The sequence below is a fragment of the Tinamus guttatus genome, unplaced genomic scaffold (genome assembly GCF_059628265.1).
Source record: "Tinamus guttatus ecotype Peru unplaced genomic scaffold, ASM5962826v1 Tinamus_guttatus_pri_ptg000339l, whole genome shotgun sequence".
NCBI classification, from domain to species: Eukaryota; Metazoa; Chordata; class Aves; order Tinamiformes; family Tinamidae; genus Tinamus; species Tinamus guttatus.
This window is the reverse complement of record NW_028288873.1, coordinates 158,180-179,593: the sequence shown is the minus strand read 5'-3', so window position 1 is coordinate 179,593 and position 21,414 is coordinate 158,180. Positions and strand designations below refer to the sequence as shown.

Here is a 21,414-nt window from a genome sequence, read left to right as displayed (position 1 = left end):
CAAACACGTGGCGGTGGGTGGTTCATCCAGCACCGTCCTCTGAGCCCTCGCTGGGCCGGAGCCTCCAACGCCCGATGCCGCGCGCTGCCCGTCCCCGCTTCGCGCCGCACGCGCGGTCGGTCGGCTGCGGGTCGCGCAGGGTGACGGGGTTGCGTGACACCGAGTGCCCTGTATTCATTTGTGGAACTGTTTTTCTCTCGCTCGGCCTTTGTGCTGTTGATTGTTGCTAATTTAGAGGGTTGTTTGTCACGCCTTATGGCAGCTGTTTGTGGAACTACCTTTCCATGCACCACCCCTCCACGCACAGCCTCCCACACAGCCGGACACACCTCGGGTTTCGGCCTCCCTAGGCCTCCTTTCCGAACCGTCCCAGGAAGCCAGTCCTTGCCAAGCCTGAAGTTTAAATGGTCCCGTACAACTGCGACAAGCCTGGTCTGGATAACCTTGCTTCGTTCCACGGAGAATCCCTTCCTCTCCCCGTGTCCTAATCAGTGTTCTCAAGCTACAGCTATTTGGTATGAAGCTGTCAGGTTACACTCCATTTAACTGCTGGTTTCACAGTTGCCGGCGCCCACGTTATAAAAACATGGATACGTTTCTATTTTGTCTTGCTTAATCCTTCAGGAAGGCGAGTTCTTTCCCTTGGCAAGGTGCTTGGTGCATCTTTTGGACGGACCGCCCGCGCAGGAGGAGCCGCTGCACGTCCGAAGCGCCGCAGGGAGCGGGTTGCACTGACCCGACACCGGGGAGGATCCCGCAGGCAACGCGCTTGAGAGCCCCCGGCTCCTCCTGGCACGGCCCCCGGTGCCCTCCTTCAACCAGCTCAGCCTCGGGGCTCACGTTTACGTCCTTGGGGCAGGACGGCCTTGGGCATGGGCACGGGTGGCAGGAAATCCCCTGCCAAGGCTCTCCTGTCACTGCCGCGCTCGTGCGTGCGGCCTCAGAGGGGCTCACGGTGCTGAGGGCCCCTGGGCCACACACAGAGCCCCCCACAGCTGTGGAAGGTTAAATGGGAGTTAAACAGGGTTAAAGGGGGCTGAGGGGCTGCAGCTGTGTTTGTGGGGCTGAAAGGGGGCTGGTTTTGAAGGTGCTGGGTTGCCTGTGCCCTTCTGCTCGGGAGGTGGCCTCAGAGAAGCTCCCATTACCTCAGTGTCCCACACAGGTATGAACAGGGCGAAGGGAGCTCCTGGGGAGAGCCCAAGCGTGAGGTGGGTTCGAAGCAGCCTCTGTGGGTGCTGCTGTAGCTCCCAGGGGTTGTGCTGTCCCCTCAGGCCCTTCCCTCGCGCGGGGCCTCGCAGGGCCCAGCGGAGCAGGAGGAGGAAGGTGCCTTGGGGGGACGATCCGGGTTGTTTGCAGTGGGGCTTCTCCCCACACCAGTGACAAAGCTGCTGCCCGCCGCAGCCTGGGGAGGACAGAGCGCTGGAAGGCACCGCAGTGAGGGGGACAGCGCAGGCCCCGTCCCCTTGTCAGCATTTCAGTTAGGATGAAGCCATGAAGCCTCTTTGATCTTTCCTACCTCTGGGTGACCTTGCCGTGAAAATCAGATTTGTGAATGCTGCTCTGCAGAGCTGAGGGAGGCCTGTATGGGGAGTGTGACTCTCTTGTCTAACTATGTTATAGACTAATATCCATTATACGGTCATCAAGCTATTATTTCAGCTTTATTATTAGCCATCAAGCTGTTATTTTAGCTGATAACTCGCAGTGTTTCCCCGCCGCTGTGGCCTGGCGGGCGCTGGGGAAGCCTGGCTGCAGCCCGGGGCCCTGTGCGGCCCTTCCGCCCGATGCGAAGCGTGAAGGGCTCCTCTTTTCCCTCAATGCTAAAAGGCCAAGTGGCTGAAAGCAAATTACTTGAGATGTTAGTTCCAATGCAATTATGTTTATTATCTTAATAGGGTATTAGCTGGAATTGCTAAACGAGGCAACTCGTACGGAGGAGCTCCCAGGCTCTTGCCTGGAATGTTTTGAAGCCTCTTCCCCTTGCTGAGCTGCTGGTGGCAGATCCTCTGAAATGATTTGGGGCTGAAAATGTCAATACTGGCCACTTCCTGTGAGAGGTTTGATTGTCTCCAAATGCATTTATGTAACTAGAGATAGTTGTGTTGGGAAAAGTGAATCCTGTTCCTATGCTGTGGTGAAACCTGTAGCTGAGGATGACGTTTGCTGCCCATGGCTGGTCCCTGTGCCACCTGCTCGGTGTCCTGCCGAAGCACTTGCGATGTCGCCAGTGTCACCAGGAGCACCGGCTCCTTTCTTCCTGTGTGTCCCTGTGAGCGGGTAGGATAACGTGCACCGGTTATTGCTCAGAGCTCGGTGAAACTCTCCCCAGAGCATCTGTTTGCAAGGGCGCGTTCCCTGCGTGCCGGTACCTACTTCTCCCATGGGTGTTTTTCCAACCCCTGTGTTGAAGCTGGGGTGTGCGATGCGGGTGGTGGCCGCGGGGACAGCCCTGGCGCGTGTCCCGTGGAGCCGCGGTGCCCGTGTTGACCGCCCCGCGCTGCCCCCCTGGCACCCATGGCCAAGAGGATTCTGCCCGACGCCTCCCTTTAGGGGAAAGGGGACGTTACCGGCTCTGCTACTTGGTCACCACAGGGTCTAGGGGTGATGAAACATTCCCGGGACCTTGAGCAGATCTGTCTGATCCCCCGGAGCGGCCGCGCTGGGATAGGAGCGGAGTGGGATGAGCCGCCCGTGGGGTCGCGGAGCTCCTCGGGGTGCACTGGGCTCCCGGGAATGAGACCCCGGTGAGCGAAGGGGAGGGCCACGACGGGCACGGAGCAGCATCCGGAGCAGTGGTCCCGTGCAGCAGGAACCCAGGGAGCGACCCGGCGGCTCCTGCAGGAGGCCAGGCCGAAACCCGCCTGCTCCCCGCGCAGTCAGCCGTGAGCGTCACCGCAAAAGCGGCCTCCGCGGCGCCAGCGAGAGCCGAGTGCCCTCTAGGGAGAGCTGCGGAGCGGTGCCGGGACACGCGGGGTGCGTCACGCCGGCCCGGCGCCTCCTGGCACGGCGGGACTGGCGCTGGCAGCAGGACGGAGCGGTGCTGCCCCTCATCCCTTCATGGTGGAGGCCGGGCTGCTGCGGGGGGCCGTGGAGAGCACTGAAGTTGCTGCATACCCTGTGTCATTTATTTAATTACTCATTATACTGCCCTGGTTTGCTGGAGCGGTGTCCATTGAGCTGTAGCTCAAACTTGGCATGACCTCCCTGCTCCTAGCGAGGTGCAAATCCCCCCTGGATCAGTATCTGCTCCCGGTCTCGCGTTGTAGCGGAGTGCGCAGGTGTTGGGAGCAGGGTCCGGCCGGCCCTGGGACCTGCTGACACTAATGGAGAGACCCGGAGGACACCCATGTCCAACCGTCCCCGTCCTGCCTTCCCCTGCTCCCTAGCCCAAGCAGCACCTGCCTCTGCTGATGATTCATTCATTCCAAAGTATTTGGTATCAGATAGATGCTGTAGGCATGAAAATCTTGGTGCCCAGCGTGCCTGCCCTGCCTCTTGTTCTCACAGGCCTGTTCATTCTTTGGAAAAAATATAAATATTTCCGTGAGCTGCACGTTAACTTTTCATGATTGCCGTGCGAGAGGGAATAGCTGGTGTCCGTTGGGATGCGAGCACTCGGACGGCGGATTCCCGTTTCCAGCTGTGCGGGGCTGGGAGGGCGTCGTGGCGGAGCGGGCGGCGCGCACGGCCCCTGCTCACGGCCTCCCCAGCGGGTGCGGGAGGCCGAGCCTCAACTGCTCTGCTCCGAGGCTGCCGGGAGCCACGAGAGGCCGCCCTGCGCACGCCGGCTCCTCGCAGCCGCACGCGTCCCACTTCCCCTGCTCCAAAGCGGGAACGCCGGCCTGCCCTGGCCCCTCCGCCTCCTGCCATCGCGCATTAATGGAGCGGAGACTGTGTTCTTTCTAGCGTGGGACGCGTTTGGGCCGTGTCGGTGTGCTATGAGGTGGCCTTGAAGGTCCCTTGCTCTCTGCACCCTGTAGGTGTCTCTGCACGGCTGCTTTGGTGCCGCAGTTGGAGCAGTTGCACGGCCGGGCCTGAACGCGGCACCCGGTCCTGCTCCCCGCGCTGCAGCGCCCGGGGCCGCCGCACGCGCGGGGCGAGTTACGTTTCCCCGGGAGGAGGTGGGAGATGCGTCTGTGGGGATGTGCAAGGTGAGACGTCCCCGTCTCGCGGCCCAACCAAGGGCTGGAAAAAACCCCTCCGGGGAGCGCACGGGGCTCTGCCCGTGCAGGAGGACAAGGGCCAGCTGCAAAGGGCAGCATCTGCTTCCCGCTGCAGCCCGGAGCAGCTGGGGAGCCTTCCCAGGTCAGTGGGGCTGCTCCCTGGCACAGCCGCTCATTTCCCACCTCTGTGTGATCCTGAGCGTCCCCCACAACCTGCCAGCGGGGTCTGCACCTCTGCTCGTGGGGCAGCCTGGCCGGGCATGTGCTCTGCACCCCGTTTGCTAAAGAAATCGTTTTCCACACACAGATTTCTTGATTGCATCAGGCAAAAGCAAAGTTTAATTAGAAACATGTTTTCACCAGCAGATACATTAATGATCCTGGCTAACTCTAATAACTTGTAGAGGTTGCGGCACTACAGAAGTAGCAGAACAGAGAGGAAGGTGGCCCCAGGGCCCGCGGGTCCCCTGGGGACACAGCAAAGCGTTGCAGAATTACTTCTAGTTTCCCTCCAAAGCAGCGTGCAGCGGACGCTGAGGGTTTGCTCTCGTTTCACCTCTGGTTATTCTGTGTCGTCTTCGGGTCCGTTTCTCCTTAATCACAAATCCTCCTGCAGGTCACTGCAGAGAAAGCACAGAGGTGTTATTTCCTTCAGAGGAAAAGCGCGGCTGCGCAGCGTCCTCAGCTCGAGAACGGACTCTTAAAGAAGGACGGCTGACACGCAACCCAGAGAACCCCAAACAACAGTGTTTTTATGGGAATTAGCGGTTGCGAATTTGCAGACCTGCTCCCCTGCCCATGCTCCCAAGCCCTCTCCCAAAGTCCCCTTTGCTGTAACGTGTCTCCTGGCCTTGCTATGAGGCAGGTTTTGCTCCGTGCTGGCCGCGCTCTCACCTTGGATGTCTCCCGTCTTGCAGGGCGGCACTTGGGGCTGGCAGTGGGCGGCCGAGGTGCTGGTGTAAGTGTGGCTCGTCCTAATGACGCCGCCTCCCACGCCGGTTCCCACGCTGATTCCTCCTCCGTGGCTGCGTGGGGAGATGCAGGGGAAAAGCAGGTCACTTGCGAGCTGTGCGTGACGCCGCCAGCGGCACAAAGTCCCAGCTCCGTAAGCGAGAGCTGGAGAAGCGCCCTGGGTATTTTGTGTGCCCTTTTCAGAGCGTTCTGCCCCTGGGAAGGGCAGAGCATCGCAGCTCTCTCCTTGTGGCAGTGCTTGCCCATCTTAGCAGAGAGGAGATGTTTAGGGATGCTGGTGTGATGCTGTTAGGGACAGAGCTGGGAGATTTGATTTCTCTGCTTTGCAGAGAAGGGAATGAGATTTATTTCAAACTTGGATATTTATCATAGTCAAAGAGCTCATGAGACAAAAAGGAAATGTGGCAGTGACAGCAATGAGCTGGACTAGGGAGTGTCAGGGTCCCATCCCGATACAGATCCTGGATATTTCCCTTTATTCCATGCAGGGTTCCTATATACGTACATGAGGTCCTGCTGCCCTCCTTCCAACAAGCAGCGGTAGGTCTGAATCTCCTGCTCCAAGCGGCATTTGACGTCCAAGAGGGTCTTGTATTCCTGATTCTGGCACTCTATTTCTGCTCTTATCTCTGCCAACTGCTGCTCCACACACGTGATCTGGTTCTGTAGCTCGCCAAGGAGGGTGTTGTACTGACACTCGGTCTCAGCCAGAGAGGATTCCAGATTATTCCTCTGATAAACAAGACAAACGAGCAGGATTCAATTAAACATCCTGATGGAGCGTGTTTCTACTGCAGGGTAAGAGCTATCCAGCACCATGGGGCTGTTTGAGAGTCGGGGCGAAGAAACCCAGCGCGACCCACCTGGCTGAGCTGCGCCTGCAGGTCGATCTCCAGGGCCTGCAGCTGCCGTCGCAGCTCCGTGACCTGGTTGTTGCACGTCTCTACCTCCTGGCCGCTGGTGATCACCTCCCGATTCACCTCCTCAATCTGCGGAACAGGGAAGAGCTTCAGGGAAGAGCTGCGCGGCCTGAGCCGCCTCTTACACAACCCCAACACAAGCAATAGCAAAAGCGCGGGTGAGCAGGGCCCTCTCCTCGCTATTTGCTCCCTTTAGAAACTGCATTCGCCTCTGGGCTGTTTTGTGTCTTCAGCCCAAACGCCGCTGAGTTTCGGCACCGCAAGGCCTTGCAGCCAAGGCTGCTGCCCGCGGTGGGGCAGAGCAAACAGGTCGGACAGGCCGGTCCCCTGCGCCGCACTGCGAAAGAGCTGAGCTCAGCCCTGCTCTAGAGCAAAAACTGCTGCTTGTCTCCGTTTCTGTCCCCCGAACCGCCCTGTGCTCCGGGGCTGCTCCCCGTGCGGGCGCTTCGCTCACCTTGCACTCGTACCAATCCTCGACTTCCTTGCGGTTCCGCGCTATCAGCGTTTCGTACTGGCATCTCAAATCCTCCAAGATCTGCCTGAGGTCTGGCCCAGGACAGGCGTTCACCTCCACACTCACATCTCCGGTCGATTGTTTCCTCAGACAGTTCATTTCCTGGGAACACAAGCGGGATCAGGAGGGGTGAGGAGTGCGGATTGGGACAGGACCCCCAGCCCAGCAGACCCCGTGGGCAGTTTTTCTCCCTTGGCATCCCCTGGTGCCCGCACAGCCCCAGAAGGAGCATCTGCCTCCCCGCAGAGCTTGGGGCAGACAAGGCTGAGCCCCAAGCACCCCACGGGGCAAAGCTGTGGCATGAGGTGGCAGATCTTGCTCTTTCCAAATCGCCCTGTTTTGCCTGCGAATCGTGCTGCAACGTTCGGGCTGCGGCGCGGGCAGCCTCCCTACCTCCTCGTGGTTCTTCTTGAGGCAGCAGAGCTCCTCGCGCAGGGACTCCAGCTGCGTCTCCAGGTCGGACCTGCACAGGGTGAGCTGGTCCAGGACCTGGCGCAGCCCGTTGATGTCGGCCTCGACGCTCTGGCGCAGGGCCAGCTCCGTCTCGTACCTGAACCAGGGGCAAGAAGGCAGCAAATCAGAACGGTAACGGTGTGTGCTCAGACTGTGCAGGCTTCCATCTCCCTGCCCTGAACTTTATTTTGTTGCCCGGGCTGAGTGCCCTGTGCACTGCTCTAATGCCTGTCCCGTGAACGCTTTTCCCTTCCTTTTGCCATTCCCGACCAGGGTATGTTGGTTATCGCTCCCCCAGCGGCATTTCTGCCCCATGGATAGTGATGTGCATCCCTCCGTGATGGAGACCCCCCAACTATTAACGAAGGGAGAGGCGGTGACGCCCGTCGGCAGCGCGTGCGTCCTCGGTGCCGTCCCCGCGGGCCCTGGCTTTGCTTGGAGGGACACGCGGGGGGACGCGGGCACTCACTTCACGCGGAAGTCGTCAGCTGCCATCCTGCTGTTGTCGATGTCCAGAATGATCTTGTTGTTGTCAATGGTCGCGCAGACGATCTGGAAGAGAGCAGAGCCTGAGCGCCGCCGCGTTGCTCCCCGCCGTCCTGCCCTCTTTCCCATGTCATTTTTCTGTCACCTTTTTGCCTAATTAGATTTATTCTCCTCAAAGAGAGCTATTCCAGGAGGCAGTTTTGCCTCCTCGATAGGCCTTAAAGAAGAGAATGAGTGAGCAGAGGCCAGGAGCTAAAGAGCTGAGAGGTGGGACCTGGTTTCAAGGTCTCAAGGCATCTTCCGAGCATCCTTCGGAAGGAGGTGAACCTAAAGACGCTTCCTTAAGTCATGGAGCTTAGCTGGCATTCAGGCTGGATTGTTCTCGACTTCAAGTTTAAGGATTTGGGGAAGGCAGTTGGAAGCTCTCCCTGAACCTCCGGATGAACCACAGCTTTCATTACAGGCACGGCAGTGTAAGGCTCCTTGCACCGCTGCTGTAATCAACAAGCATCTTTGACTGTGGGATTTCAATATTTATGATGTTGCATTTGATACAGCATTTCAGAGGTTTGTTTTGCTCGTGTTCTGCGCTTTGCTTTGCTCTTCCTACTGCGCTGCCACCACTGCATTTCCTCAGAGCACACTGGGTAATACCACACTTCTACTTGTCTAGCCAAAACACTCATTTTTTTCCTATTTAAGAGCATTTCTCAACCTATATCACCTAGAAGCCTGTGTCACTGATAGGCACCTGTTCCCCACAGTGTCATACAAGTTGCCACAATTTGTTTGCAAAGATACTTAGCAGCAGTAAAACTACCCCTAACACCGACAATTGGTTTGGAGTGCAAAATCAAGAACAAGCCTTAAAACGGAGGAAACCACTGCAAAAAACGTGTTACCTGGTTCTGCAGATCTTCAATTTCTTTGTAGTAGCAGCTGTAGTCCCGGGGCTCGCAGGAGAGGCCCTGCGTCGCGTACCACTCCCTGATCCTGCACTCCAGCTCCGCGTTCTCCTTCTCCAAGCACTTCACCTTGTCCAGGTAGGAAGCCAGGCGGTCGTTGAGGTTTTGCATGGTCACCTTCTCATCGCAGGATGAGAGCAAGCAGTCGCCACCGAGGCCACCGACAACCACGCCGCCTCCGAGGCCGAAGCCGAGGCCATTGCCATAGCAGCTGCCACCTCCGTAGCTCCCGCCAGCCAAGCTCCCAACGCTCAGTCCCCCGCCATAATTCACTCCACCGCAGTAACTCCTTCCAGAAAAACCTCTGCCACTGCCTATGCCATAGGAAGAAATCCGTGCTCCGCCACCACCACCAATGATACAGCTGCCACCGCTGCTCCTGCCTTTGCTAGACACAGTGATCGTCTCCTTAATATTGCAACTCATGGCGACAGCGGCTGGAAATGCAAGCAGAAGCCCAAAGCAAGATGCACAGCGTGATATTGAATCAGACTGCGAGGGAATCGTGCGGCGAATCCCTATTTATACCTTGCAGAGTGGGTGTCACCGCGACGCCGCTTCCCAGGAGGCCGGCCACTCCAGCCAGGGGTGCCAAGAATAATTTCTCAAAGGGAAGTTTCCTTTCAAGAATCCCGGTAGACAAGGAAGGCGCTTTACATGTCTCTTGCTAATTTCGAAAATACATTAGCAATAATGTTTTATGAATCATCAGCTTTTTGTTTATGATGCAAACTTTACAACATTAAGCCAGGAAAAACACTGTCCTAAATTATATACCAGGAGGAAATCATTAAAGGTTATTGCATCAAAGAGCTCTTTATCTCTCATTAATTTATTTTCATTTTATTTTGAGTCGAATAAGCAGTTTTCCTGCAAGGTGCTGATGTCGGAATATGTAAGATGAAAAAGAAATAATAAATAAAAAGATGAGTCTGGAATGATGTATGAGGAATGATGTAAGAACTTTGTGGAAAGATCAGAGACACCGAGATTAACTTTAAATCTCTCCATGGGCAAAACAGCAACTCGAGCACTCTCCTATGAGAGCAGCAAGGCTGTGGAGTGATCCCTATGGACACGGACCAAAGGCTCTTCCTGTGTGACCTCAGACTTTCCAGCAATTCCCAATGGTTTGTTCCTTGCAGAGAATCTACCCTAAGGATCTGCCTGTCATTCAGGGCAAGATGTTTCTGTCGCTTTGTGCTCACGGCGGGTGGTCGGAGCTGGGAAAAGGCGGCGTTTTGGGAAGTTCGGGGAGTTGAAGCGTCCTGTGGGCGCTTTGTGCCTTGGAGCTGCAGGGATGGGAATGTGGGTGCAGCTGGCAGAGCGCTTGGTACCCCGTGCAGCTCTGCCCCGCTGGGAGAGGACACGTGAAATCCCACCTAGAGGTTCTGGTCCATCACTTCTTAGGCAGAAAAATCTAAAAAGCAGAAATTCTCCCGCTCTTCTGGCATCCCAACTCAGGCTACGTTCAGTTTTGTGAGGTGTTTTGCTAAGATTCGAGCCGCGTAACCTCAGAGATGCAAGAGCAGCGGCCTTTCCCGCAAGGAGAACCTGTTTCTACTGGTTTCTCCTGGTTTTCTGTTCTGGTCGTTACACTTGAGCAAGAGCCGGGTGTTCCGCAGCCTCCTGAAACTGCTCATTCCATGAGGAATTTGCCAAACCCAGTTCACCAACGAACAAATGAGATCCACCTTGCGTTCACGTCCTCTCCCCGTGCCAGGATTACGGATGGGAATAACCTCTGCACCAGCAGGGGAATAACCCCTGCTGAAACAGCAAAGTGTCCCAATATTTGTAGCTTTAGCCCTTGGTTTATCTGCGCGCTGGTTCATTCATCTCCCCTTTGGGCTGGGGAGGTGCCTCCCCTTATCTCGGCGTCGCTGGGAGGCAGCGACATTCCTGTGGTGTCTCCGCAGGCTGGGATGGAGCTGGGGAGACGCGCAGGGATTTATCCCGGGATAGGGAGTGAGCCGGGCTAAGGGGCACGCAAGGTCTCCCGGGCCTGGTGGCGGCCGCCCCTTCTGCCACCTTCTCCGCTCATAAATACCAAGGAACAAAGCTCTAAATAGGCAACAACCCGAATAAAAAGTTCTTGTGTGTGGAAAGGAATACCTGGATCTCGCTGCTGGGGCTGGGGATCGTAATTGGGACAAGGGTGTGGTGTAGGAATGAACCGAAACTGATGTAATATTTGCTGCGCTGGAAGTTTTGCCCCTCCTGTGAGTGATTCCGCGGCGTTTCCCAAGAGCATCTGCGGGCGCATCCCGGCCCTTCCCGCTTATCGCTGCGGCGCAGGAATGCGGGCAGGGAGGGCAGGACGCTCCGTGCCCCATGGAGTCACCGCGCCGGAGGACGGACCATGGAGGCGGCTGAACCCCGGGGTCCCCCGCGGGCCTGGGCCTTCGTCCCTAGTCCCCCTCCTCGCGCCGCTCGCGCACGCCTGCCCCGTTTCCTGCTGTTTCTCTTTTATTTTGTCTTCAGAAAATGGTGCTCTAGTGAAGACTTAGAGTAATAATTGTCCTGAAGATCTAAAAAATATTAAGATGAGCCTTTTTTTCCCTGCCATTTGCACTCAGTTGTTTACGCTCATAAGCTCCCTAGGCCAAGTCTGACTAGCATGAAGAAGTATGGAAATCCCATGGAAATGTAATTTCCAGCCCAAGGTTTGCAGCGCCGTAATTTGCAGCTCCCTAATATATGGGTTCTTTGCAGGGTGCTTTTTATGGGAATCTGATTATCATAAACTCCCTGTTTATGAGCTGCTCTCCAGACACCGTGACAGCGTTGGAGGAGCTGAGTGTTCCTTCCTTGGGGCTTCCCGGGGGCACGTCCACAGCCTCGGCATCATTAGAGACCTTCTGGCCGTGTCATTAGGTCTCCTTCACCTCTCAGGAATTTAGGGCAGCTCCTGGTGAGGGTGCACGCTCTGCACGGCCGGCCTGGCGTGGAGGCTGCCAAAACCTTTGGTGTTGGTGCAGGGAGGCCGGCGGAGCAGCTAGATGTCAGCAGCAGTTCGTAGGAGCAGAGCGGAACGGAGCTGGGGGAATGGGCAGGAGCTCAGCAAGGTGCAGGCTTTGGGGTCCTGGGAAGAGCCTGGGCTTTCCAGGAGCCTGGAACGTGCCTGTAGTGTCCCTGTGTTTTGAGGAAGGAGAGCGCTAGGCCTGGGACGCTGGAAGAGGCTGGGGCTGGGAAGAGCAGCAGGGCCTGGTCTCACTGCCTGGACAAGGCAGGAGAAGGCAATGGGAAGGACCAAGGCAAAGATCTGCCTTCCCATTTCTTCTCAAACAGATGTCCGAGAATGCCTGGACGGAGGCAGGGGAGTCTAAGCAACAGGAATTCATCGTTGCAGCCTTTCTGAGTGTCCCTCGTGCTGCTTTGGGAAGCTACAACCGTCCGTGTCTACCCACGTATTCCTGCCTCAAGTCCAAGGCTTTCCAGAGAGCAAGGACAGATGACAGAGAAGGCCTTAGAGTCTTGCTTTAAAACTTGTGCCTATGATATCTCCATTGCATCAGCACTGCCGTTTCTGCAGTGATGGAGAAATCTGCTTCTTTATGAAAAAATGAGGTTAGATTAGTATGTGCCACATTATACTATATAATGTGAGAGGTTTGTGAGAGGTTCCTGTCTTTCTAGCTCCTGCCCTGGCCCCATGCCGTGATCTCCAGTTTCTTTGCGTTTTGGCTTGCCCAGACGTTCACACTCGAGCAGGGCTCCGCACCGCAGGGTAGAGCTAAGGGAAGGCTCTGCGTGTCGAACAGCCCTGGCGAGCTTTTCCCCTTTGCTTTATTGAGCTGCACTCATTTCGTTCCATCCCATCCTTGCCGGTTCCCCCCAAAAAGATATGTTTAATAAAAAGATGATCTCGCAATCTTGAACAGTTCCTGCTTTTCAGGAGCAGCGCGACCGGGAGGTGACTCAGTGACTACGTGACAACAGATAGGAAATAGCTGTGTTGCCTCGGGTGCCTTTTTAATGAGGAGATACCCGTAAAGTGAAAGGGACTGGTCTGAAGCCGAACGGTCCCAGCAAAGTTTCCAGCTGGACCCATTCCCGGTGCCAGTGGGAACGGGAACTGGATGGCAGTGAGGGGACACAGCCTGGATGTGTCCCGCAGCGCTAGACTGGTGCGGACACGGTCCATCCCCTCTTGTGCCATCACTGACTGCTTTATTTTACACTAGCTGCTTTATTTTTCTATATATTTTTTCTACAACTGTGTTTTAGCAAAGCAGTATATACACCCTGGCAACGCAGTATATACACCCGGAAATGCACAGACACAGATTTCTTGATTGCATCAGGCAGAAGCGAAGTTTTATTCGAAACGCTTTGTCACGGGCAGCTACATTAATGATCATAGGACTATTTAACTCAGTAATAATCATGGCAATTGCGCACACGCAGCAGAACAGGCTGGAAGAAGCAAGTAGCACAACAAAGCGGCCGTGGCCGGCGCTCTGCGTGTCGCGGGACGCGTTGCGTAGCATCGCTTGGCGGCGGCGGTCAGTGCATTTTCTGTCTCTTTATCCATGACGCTGCTTCGGGGATCTTTTGTGGCATATTCTCATTTCTCTGCTTAGTCACAAATCCTCCTGCAAGGCACTGCAGAGATCAAAGGGAATATTAATTTGTCTGGAGCGAAATGAGGCTCTTCCCTGCCGCATCACTATTCCTGCGCTCGTTTCCCAAGCCAGCTCAACGAGAATTCAGCTGGATGGCGGCCCCTCCTGGAAAAGCCTCCCTGTTCCCGTGGGATAGACGGGATGGGGCCGGGGTGAGCTCTGCCCCTTGGTGTTGGGCTGCAGGACGCAGGAGGACGAGGACCGGGCTCTGCTGCTTGACCTAGAAGGGGTCTCTGGAAGGGAGGGCCCCCATCCTTACCTTGTATCTCGGCCGCTCCGCAGGACGGGATCTGGGAAGACGTGGTGTAAGTGTGGCTCGTCCTAATGATACCGCCTCCTCCTATCCCGCTCGTTCGTGTAACACCTCCTCCCAGGCCCGAGGACTGGCCAATTCCTCCTTGCTGACTGCGGGGACAGAAAATAACATTTTAATGAGGGAAATCACAGCTTGTTCGTTGTCACCGTTGCTCTCAGTGTGCTTTCCTCTCCAGGATAGGCAGTTTTTTGCAGCAAGCTCTCGCAGGGAAGCAGGTTGCCACCATCAGTTACCAGGCAGCCCGCAAAGTTCAATAAAGGCAAAAAAAGCAATGCAGAGGCTACACTTCTGGGCTAAAATCCCCAGGACACGGGTATTTTAGTGTATCTGCTGGTGTGTCTCAAGTCTACGTACATGAGGTCCTGCTGGCCGCCCTCCAGCAGGCAGCGGTACGTGTGGATCTCCTGCTCCAGGCGGCACTTGACGTCCAGCAGGATCTTGTACTCCTGGTTCTGACACTCCATCTCGGCGCGCAGGTCGGCCAGTTGCTGCTCCACGCACGTGATCTGGCTCTGCAGCTCGGCAAGGTGGTTGTTGTAGCGACATTCCGTCTCGGCCAGGGACGACTCCAGGTTATCCCTCTGGGAGGCGAATGCAGCACAAGGGAAATACGGGCGTGATGAGCGTTGCGCTCAGCAAGCCGTCCTTGTGTCGGCTTTCCAAAAGGAACAGGGAGATGGGATGGATGGGAAGCGCTGCTGGGCTGCCCACCTGGCTGAGCTGCGCCTGCAGGTCGATCTCCAGGGCCTGCAGCTGCCGTCGCAGCTCCGTGACCTGGTTGTTGCACGTCTCTACCTCCTGGCCGCTGGTGATCACCTCCCGATTCACCTCCTCAATCTGCAAAGCACCACAGGGAAGAGCTTCAGGGGTGCTTTAATGCAAGTGAGATTGAGTATGAAAGAAATAGCAGAGAAGGCAGCAAAAAAAAAGCATGAAATGAGAAGAGTTTGGCTGAGCTCTCAGCTTATTCAAATGCAAATCCTGCCTGCAATTCCTCTTGCTCTTCCCCTGCTCTCCGTAATAGCTCTGCTGTGGAGTTCTTCACACTGCTAATCCCTGACAAGGACACAGCACTTTGAGAGTAGCAGAATCTCCTCTGCTGTTTGGTCAGTTTGAATCAATGCTAAAGATAACCACATATATTACATAACACGCAACCGCAGTATGTTACGTGGTGTTAAACTGAAATAAATCCGTGCAAAGCAATTGCCTTGGTGTTAGCCTGGGAAAGTCACTGAGCACGTTTCTCTCACCTTGCACTCGTACCAATCCTCAACTTCCTTGCGATTGCGTTCGATCAGCGTTTCATACTGGCACCTCATCTCCTCCAGGATCTTCCTGAGGTCTGGCCCGGGACAGGCGTTGACCTCCACGCTCACATCTCCAGTCGCTTGCTTCCTCAGACAGCACATTTCCTGGAAACACAACCCAAGGCATGGCAGTTATATATATTTTTAAAGGAAACCAATGGAGGGAAGAGCACAGCCCCAACAGAGACCCTCTTATGCACAGCTCCTGTTCCACAGGTACCATCCCCATCAAGCACCTGTGGCTGGAGAACGCTCTGCAGCCAACAATCCTGCACTGGGGACCAGGAAAAAGGGAAGCCGGGATCCAGAATGAAGGAGGAGCAGCCTCCCTACCTCCTCGTGGTTCTTCTTGAGGCAGCAGAGCTCCTCGCGCAGGGACTCCAGCTGCGCCTCCATGTCGGACCTGCACAGGGTGAGCTGGTCCAGGACCTGGCGCAGCCCGTTGATGTCGGCCTCGACGCTCTGGCGCAGGGCCAGCTCCGTCTCGTACCTGAACCAGGGGCAAGAAAGAGCACTCAGTGTTTGGCACCAGCATTCTGCTCTTTTTCAATGTGACATCAGCCTGATTCAGTCTTTCTTAAGCTATTTTCCTAACTAGCCTGACAAGATGCTAAGGAAGCGGTGCTGAGGCTTGCTCCATCCAAATTTTCCTTCTGTCAGCTTTGTACAGAACTTTCTAACTGTGGCAGAGGTGAAACTCCCCAGGCTTCTGCATTAAAAATAAATAAAAACTAGGTGAGAAACACCTTGTGCCAAAGCATTGGCTCAGGGGGAGCTGCTGCAGGATGCCCTTGAGGAACTGGGGACACTCACTTCACTCGGAAGTCGTCGGCCGTCATCCGGCTGTTGTCGATGTTCAGGATGATCTTGTTGTTGTCTATGGTTGCACAGACAATCTGGAAAAGAGCAGGTAGAAGGGTGAGTCCCTGCCCTGTATCCTCAGGTTGGCCCATACTTCAAAACCTGCCCTTTTCTCTCTTTTTTGCCTTTTTTCTGCTATTGGGGAGGTCAGAAGGACGGCAGCTCCAGGGCAAGTGGAGCCCAACGGTGTGCATTAAAATGCTGGTAAAATTGCTGGGTATTAAAATAGATGGTTCAAATGGAGACAGTTATGGAAGGGTAATTAGTGTTGCCAGTGCCTGCCGAGATCCACCTAACGTTTTAAATGTAAATCCTGTGTTCTTAGACAGAACGCAAGGCTTTGTTTCAAGACATAATTAGGGATCTGTCTCATTCTGTCCATTGTTTACAGGATTCTTTTCACTTCATTCCTTTTTAATGCATTGACATCCCAAAATTTTTCCCTAATGCAGTTTGGAAAAAAAGTTCGAGTTTTACATTCCATATCCAATATGCATTAGGACAATGCTCTCTTTGCTCTTATTTTTATCTAGATGTTGACTAGTTTGCAGTTCTATATAAAAGAGTAAAGTTTGTTTTTGTTTTTTTTTTTAAGGAATTAGCAATTAGCTGGAATTCTGCAAGGCTGATAGCAGGATGCTATAGCTACAGACAAGTGAATGTGATTCATTGTTTATTTCTCTTTTAGTTGCTTTCTTGGCATATATCTAAGCATATTGGCACAAGCCTCATTCAGCAAGGCTGCTGAGCTGGTCCAGATGTATTCTGTGCACGTAACATTCTCCCTTTCAAATAAATCTGATGAACAAAAGCCCTGGAAACAGTCCAAACACTCACAGCAAGCTCTAGGGCTTCCTATAGGCAGCTGCCTTAGCTAAGTGTGTTCAGCAAAAGCATTTTGCAGTAATGAAATGGCACTCTTGAGAATGGCACGAAGCTGTGAAACAGCCCTGTGGGAGAGGGAGGAAGCGGCTAGAAATGGCATTACCTGATTTTGCAGATCTTCAATTTCTTTATAGTAGCAGCTGTAGTCCCGGGGCTCGCAGAAGGGGCCCTGCTTGGCGTACCACTCCCTGATCCTGCACTCCAGGTCAGCGTTTTCTTGTTCCAGGCACCTCACCTTGTCCAGGTAAGACGCCAGGCGATCGTTAAGGTTCTGCATGGTCACCTTTTCGTCACCAGAGAGAAGGATGCCATCACCAGAAAAGCCCCCGCCAGCTACCCCACCACCGAGGCCAATACCAATGCCACCGCCAATGCCACCGCCAAAGCGGACGCTGCCACCGCTGAATCCAATGCCTGAGCATCCTCCGAGGACACCAGCTCCTAAGCCGCCTCCGTAGTTTCCACCGGCCAAACTGCCGGTGCTCAGTCCTCCTCCGTAATTCACACCACCGCAGTAGCTCCTACCAGAAAACCCTCTGCTCCCACCTATCCCGCAGGTCGTGTATCTTCCAGAGGAGACCGAGGAGATGCGCGCTCCTCCGCCACCACCACCGCCACCGATAACGCAGCTGCCACCACTGGTCCTGCCCCTCAGAGAGCCAGTTGTCTGCTTAATGCTACAACTCATGGTGAGGCCAGCTGCAGCTCCAGCCCAAAGCCCAAAGCAAGATGCACAGCTTGATATTGAATCAGACTGCAGATTTTCTGCCGCCGCAGATCTCTATTTATACCCTCCAAAGGGGGTGTCATGTATAGGGTGTTTCTTCTTCCCACGGGGCTGGCTAGTCTTGTTGTTTATGCCAAGAATAAATAGCCCATAGGCAGTTTCCCTCTAGAAATCCCAGTTCACAAGGAAGATACTTTACATGTCAGCAGCTTATTCCAAAAAATAAAATAATATTTTATGAGTCATCAGCTTTTTGTATGATGCAAACTTTACAACAAGTCGAGAAAAAAAGTTGCCCTAGATTATGCACAAAGAAGAAACATTGGTATTTATAACATCAAAGTGCCTTTTATCTTTTATTAACTTGTATTTATTTTATTCTTAGTCTAATAAACATTTTTATATCACATGCTATGTTAGAGTACGTAGAATAAAATTGGGGAATTAATATAAATTCTTGTTTCTGCAAAACATGAGTAATGGTGGCTGCAGCAGCGGGATGAGCAGTGACGCGGTGGTGTGGGCATCGCTGGGCGCTATTGCAGACGGTCGGTCTAACGCAGGCTTTGCTATGAGATGTCCTAAGTCCCCGAGTCCCGAGGACCTAGTCCTGGTCTAATTCTCTGGTCACGCTCCTACAAAGCAGTGACTTGCAGATTTTGGGAAGCGAGTCCCGTTGATCCCCGTGTCCGGGTGTCACAGGGCCTCGATGCAGCCGAGTGGCTCGGGTGCTTCTCGGAAGTTATTTTTCCCTTACGGTAATTGCTTTCCTTGCTGCCTCAATTTGTGGTGACTGTAGATAAGGAGGCCATGGGAAAGGGAGTGTCCAGGGGCGGTTTGTCCGCCGATGGACGGGGATGCGATCCCGCACGCGTGTGCCGTCGGGAACGCCGAGGTTGTGCTGAGCATGGAATGAGAAGCAGAAGGGCTCTCCGCATTCCCTCACCGACACGGCCAGGGGAATGACGGGCATTAGCGCGGTCTGTCGTGGCAGCACCATCTCCAAAGCAGAAGAGGATGCAGGGAGCCGGCTTAGCCGGTGGAGGCATCTTTCTGCAGAAGACAACCATAATGAGAGGCCATTGTGCTCCAGCGACGGCTCGTGTTCCCTCCAGGAGGGAATTTCCAAGCAACTCTTACTCGCGAGCAACCTTTGACTGCAGCGTGTCCAAATGCGAAGCTGCAGGAGAAGTTGTGATAGATGCAGTTGTCACAGCCCTGAGAGCCGCTCTCAGGTCATGGGAGACGGGCAGGGAAACCCTCTGCTTTTTGAGTGTGAAAGCACCTGGGTGCCTTCTGTCCCTGTTGTAATAGAGTGTCCAAGACCTTGTGTAAATTTGATCATCTCGCCAGCAAAAATTAGTTCTGTCTTGTCTCCAGCGGGCTAATTTATTTATTTAGATCAAAAAATGAAAAGATGCCTACACAAGGCTGGCAGCATCCTGGAATATTCATTATTCATATGTGCAGGGAAACAACTTGCCGAAGGACCCCGCCGGAGCTCAGGCTCCTGAATGGGATGGCAGTGCCTGAAAAACGAGTCCCTCGTCCCCCAGGAGACACGTCCCTCTGCTCCCCACCCAGCGTGGACTCACGGCAGTTAAAATCATGAGAAAAGAAGGAGAATAGAGGCTAAATCTGGCTTTCATCATTCGGTTTGAGGAATATAATTGGAGACAGGGTGCGGCTTTGAGAGCCAACAGAAATTAATATAATGTCTGGCTTGCTCGGAGCTCTGCTGTGTAGGTTTGCAGCAGAAATTGGCTCGCAGCAGCTGCGAGAGCAGGGCTGGACGCTGAGCTGCCCTTCCCGCCCTTCCCGCGTCTCGGGATAGGGGCAGCCCCTGGAGAGCCCCGTTCCGCACGGATGGGCCGAGAACCCCCTTCTGGCAGCAGATACCTGGTGGAAGAGGGGCCACAAAACCTTCATGTGGATGTTGACCAGCCCTATGGGTATGACCTGCCTCAAAGGTCTGCAGGCTACAGAGTCCCATGTTACCAGCAAAGAATAGGAATGACCCTACAGCTCTTGCAGATCTCCATGTGAGGAGGAACTTCTTTAATGTGAGGGTGACAGGGCACTGGCACAGGCTGCCCAGAGAGGCTGTGGAGGCTCCTTCTCTGGAGATCTTCCAAACCCACCTGGATGCCGCCCTGTGCCCCGTGCTCTAGTGTCCCTGCTGGAGCAGGGGTTGGACTAGATGATCCCTAGATCCTCAACCTCAACCGTTCCGTGGTTCTGTGATTATGGCAGAGAAGAGGCAGCTCCAAAGGTGCATGAAGTGGGTAAACGCTGCCACGCAGCAAAGGGCAGCTCATTTTGAGGTGCCATCGCGGGCAACAGTGCCCGCGCCGTGGGCGCCGCGCCGGGCCCGGCGTTGGGCGCTCTGCAGTGTCAGCCGTCCCCGCGGCGCTCGCCTTGTTCTGCTTATCGGCCTTGACGAGATAATGTTTCCTTGTGTCACTACAAGCAGGGAGTGCCTAATTCGACAGAACTCTGCTTTCACAAGCGTTGCTTCAGTGATGTTTGTGCAACCGCACACTGCAACGTGATTTTATCTTGTCGCTTGTAATTACTAGTAGTAATTTGCATAATAGCCATTAGGCATCACTTATTAACTACTACTTTGATGTGATACTGAGCCGGCTCCAGACCTCATGCTCCCATCTTTCAAATGCAGACCGTGGTGTTTTCTGGCTAGTGACTCACTGGTTTATAGCACTACACTTAGCAGAATTCCTGTAAGGCAAGTGAAACAATTATCACAGGGAGTTTGCTAACAACATGATCCTAGCTCTTAAATACGCCTCTGCGAGCAAGGTGATTACTCTGCTTCAGTCCTTTTTTGCTGACTATTCTCCTCTTCTCCTCCTGATTTTTTTGCAGGGGATGCAGCAGAAGTTCAGCAGCACATGGGGTGGACAGGACCTGGTTTCTTCCCGCTGGAGCTCGCAGCATCTTCCTTGATTCATTTGGTGAAGGGTTCTCGTTTCCTCCTGGCACTGCAGCCAGGCTGGCAGTGTTTGCATCTCTGGGAGCATCGCCCGTTTCCAGGGCAGAGAGGAGCCCAAGGGAGCGGGTGTTGGAGGGCAGAGAGGGGCACGGATGGGAGCGAAGCTGCAGCAGCTTCACTCTGACCTGCTTACGGTAGTAATTCACTCGTATATAATTCTTTAGAAATATTTCACAAGCTGAAGAACAAAAACAGTCCCCACAGAGAGTTACTGTGGGTGTGAGGGAGACTGTTTATATCTGTCTGTTTCATAAAATCAGACTTTAATAGAAAAAATATAGTTTACACAGCACATCAAAATATATCCTAGTATTAGAAATGTGCAGTGCTTGTAATTATGTGTAATTGCTTGCTCAGTGCAGTCCTTAATTCCTGGCTGAACTCCAGCATTAGCAGTGCACAAGATTGGCTGCTTTCTTTCTGTTTCTTCACTTCTGATCCGGTCATTGCTCGGGGATTTTTTTGGATGATTCTGCAGTTCGGGAGCTCCCGAACAGCCCCTGTGAGAACACTGTGTCCCGGGGCTTCTTGTCCCTCATTCCACACTTTGCATCTTCTGCATTTTGTTTAGCTTCTCTTTGCCTCCTCTACCTTTACAGTTTCCACAGTCAATTCCCGTCTGGTTTTAAACTCCCTGGGCAGTGAAGATAGTTGTGTTGGAGTAAAAGAGCACTCATCAAACCCCAGCAAATATTTTGTTATAGAAAGAGGCTGATTAAGCCCCGTGCTGAGGAGCTGCTGGGAGGCAGAGGGGCCTTTCCTGCCGGAGCCGCGGGACGTGCCGGTGCTCCCGGATCGGCAGGTCCCGTCCCCGGAGTGCTGCACGGTGCCACCGCTTCCCGGGCTGGTTACTGCAGCTTACTCGGTAAAATTCTCTCCCACATCTTAATTCGTCTTGTCCTTTTATCTTCCCACGTGTCGCCAGCTGGTTATTCCTGCTCGACTTTGTTTTTTAATCCGCGCAGATGTTCTTTGTTTAGTGTTTTCCCTGGGAACTGCTTTGCTCCACCAGGAGCTGTGTTGGGTCCGGCAGAGTTTTGCTTTCAAAATTTGCTTCCGTCTCACTGGGAAAAGCTTGTTCTTCTCGACGTTACCGGGTTGTGCAGGACTGTTTTATGTTCTATTACACACACACCTACTTAATGAAACTCGCTCTCCCTCGGGAGTCTCCCGCGGTGCAAGACGGTCGCTCGGAGCCTCG

The 21,414-nt window shown here is 54.1% G+C and overlaps 3 protein-coding genes across 3 annotated transcripts in view; 1 reads left to right on the top strand and 2 right to left on the bottom strand.

The window, feature by feature from the left end:
* LOC104572241 (NF-kappa-B inhibitor-interacting Ras-like protein 2) overlaps positions 1-21,414 on the top strand; it is a 208,426-nt gene that overhangs the window by 30,521 nt on the left and 156,491 nt on the right. The gene's annotated exons all lie outside the window — the stretch shown is intronic.
* Positions 4,731-8,899, bottom strand: LOC104572598 (keratin, type I cytoskeletal 19). The gene is made up of 8 exons (XM_010219760.2): positions 8,411-8,899; positions 7,492-7,574; positions 6,963-7,119; positions 6,510-6,671; positions 5,999-6,124; positions 5,641-5,867; positions 5,058-5,188; positions 4,731-4,783 (listed from the first exon to the last, which is right to left on the bottom strand). The coding sequence occupies exons 1-8, from the start codon at positions 8,897-8,899 to the stop codon at positions 4,758-4,760; spliced, it is 1,401 nt and encodes a 466-aa protein (XP_010218062.2). The 3' UTR covers positions 4,731-4,757.
* Positions 12,993-17,211, bottom strand: LOC104572596 (keratin, type I cytoskeletal 19). The gene is made up of 8 exons (XM_010219758.2): positions 16,577-17,211; positions 15,541-15,623; positions 15,061-15,217; positions 14,671-14,832; positions 14,129-14,254; positions 13,772-13,998; positions 13,361-13,506; positions 12,993-13,081 (listed from the first exon to the last, which is right to left on the bottom strand). The coding sequence occupies exons 1-8, from the start codon at positions 17,159-17,161 to the stop codon at positions 13,056-13,058; spliced, it is 1,512 nt and encodes a 503-aa protein (XP_010218060.2). The 5' UTR covers positions 17,162-17,211; the 3' UTR covers positions 12,993-13,055.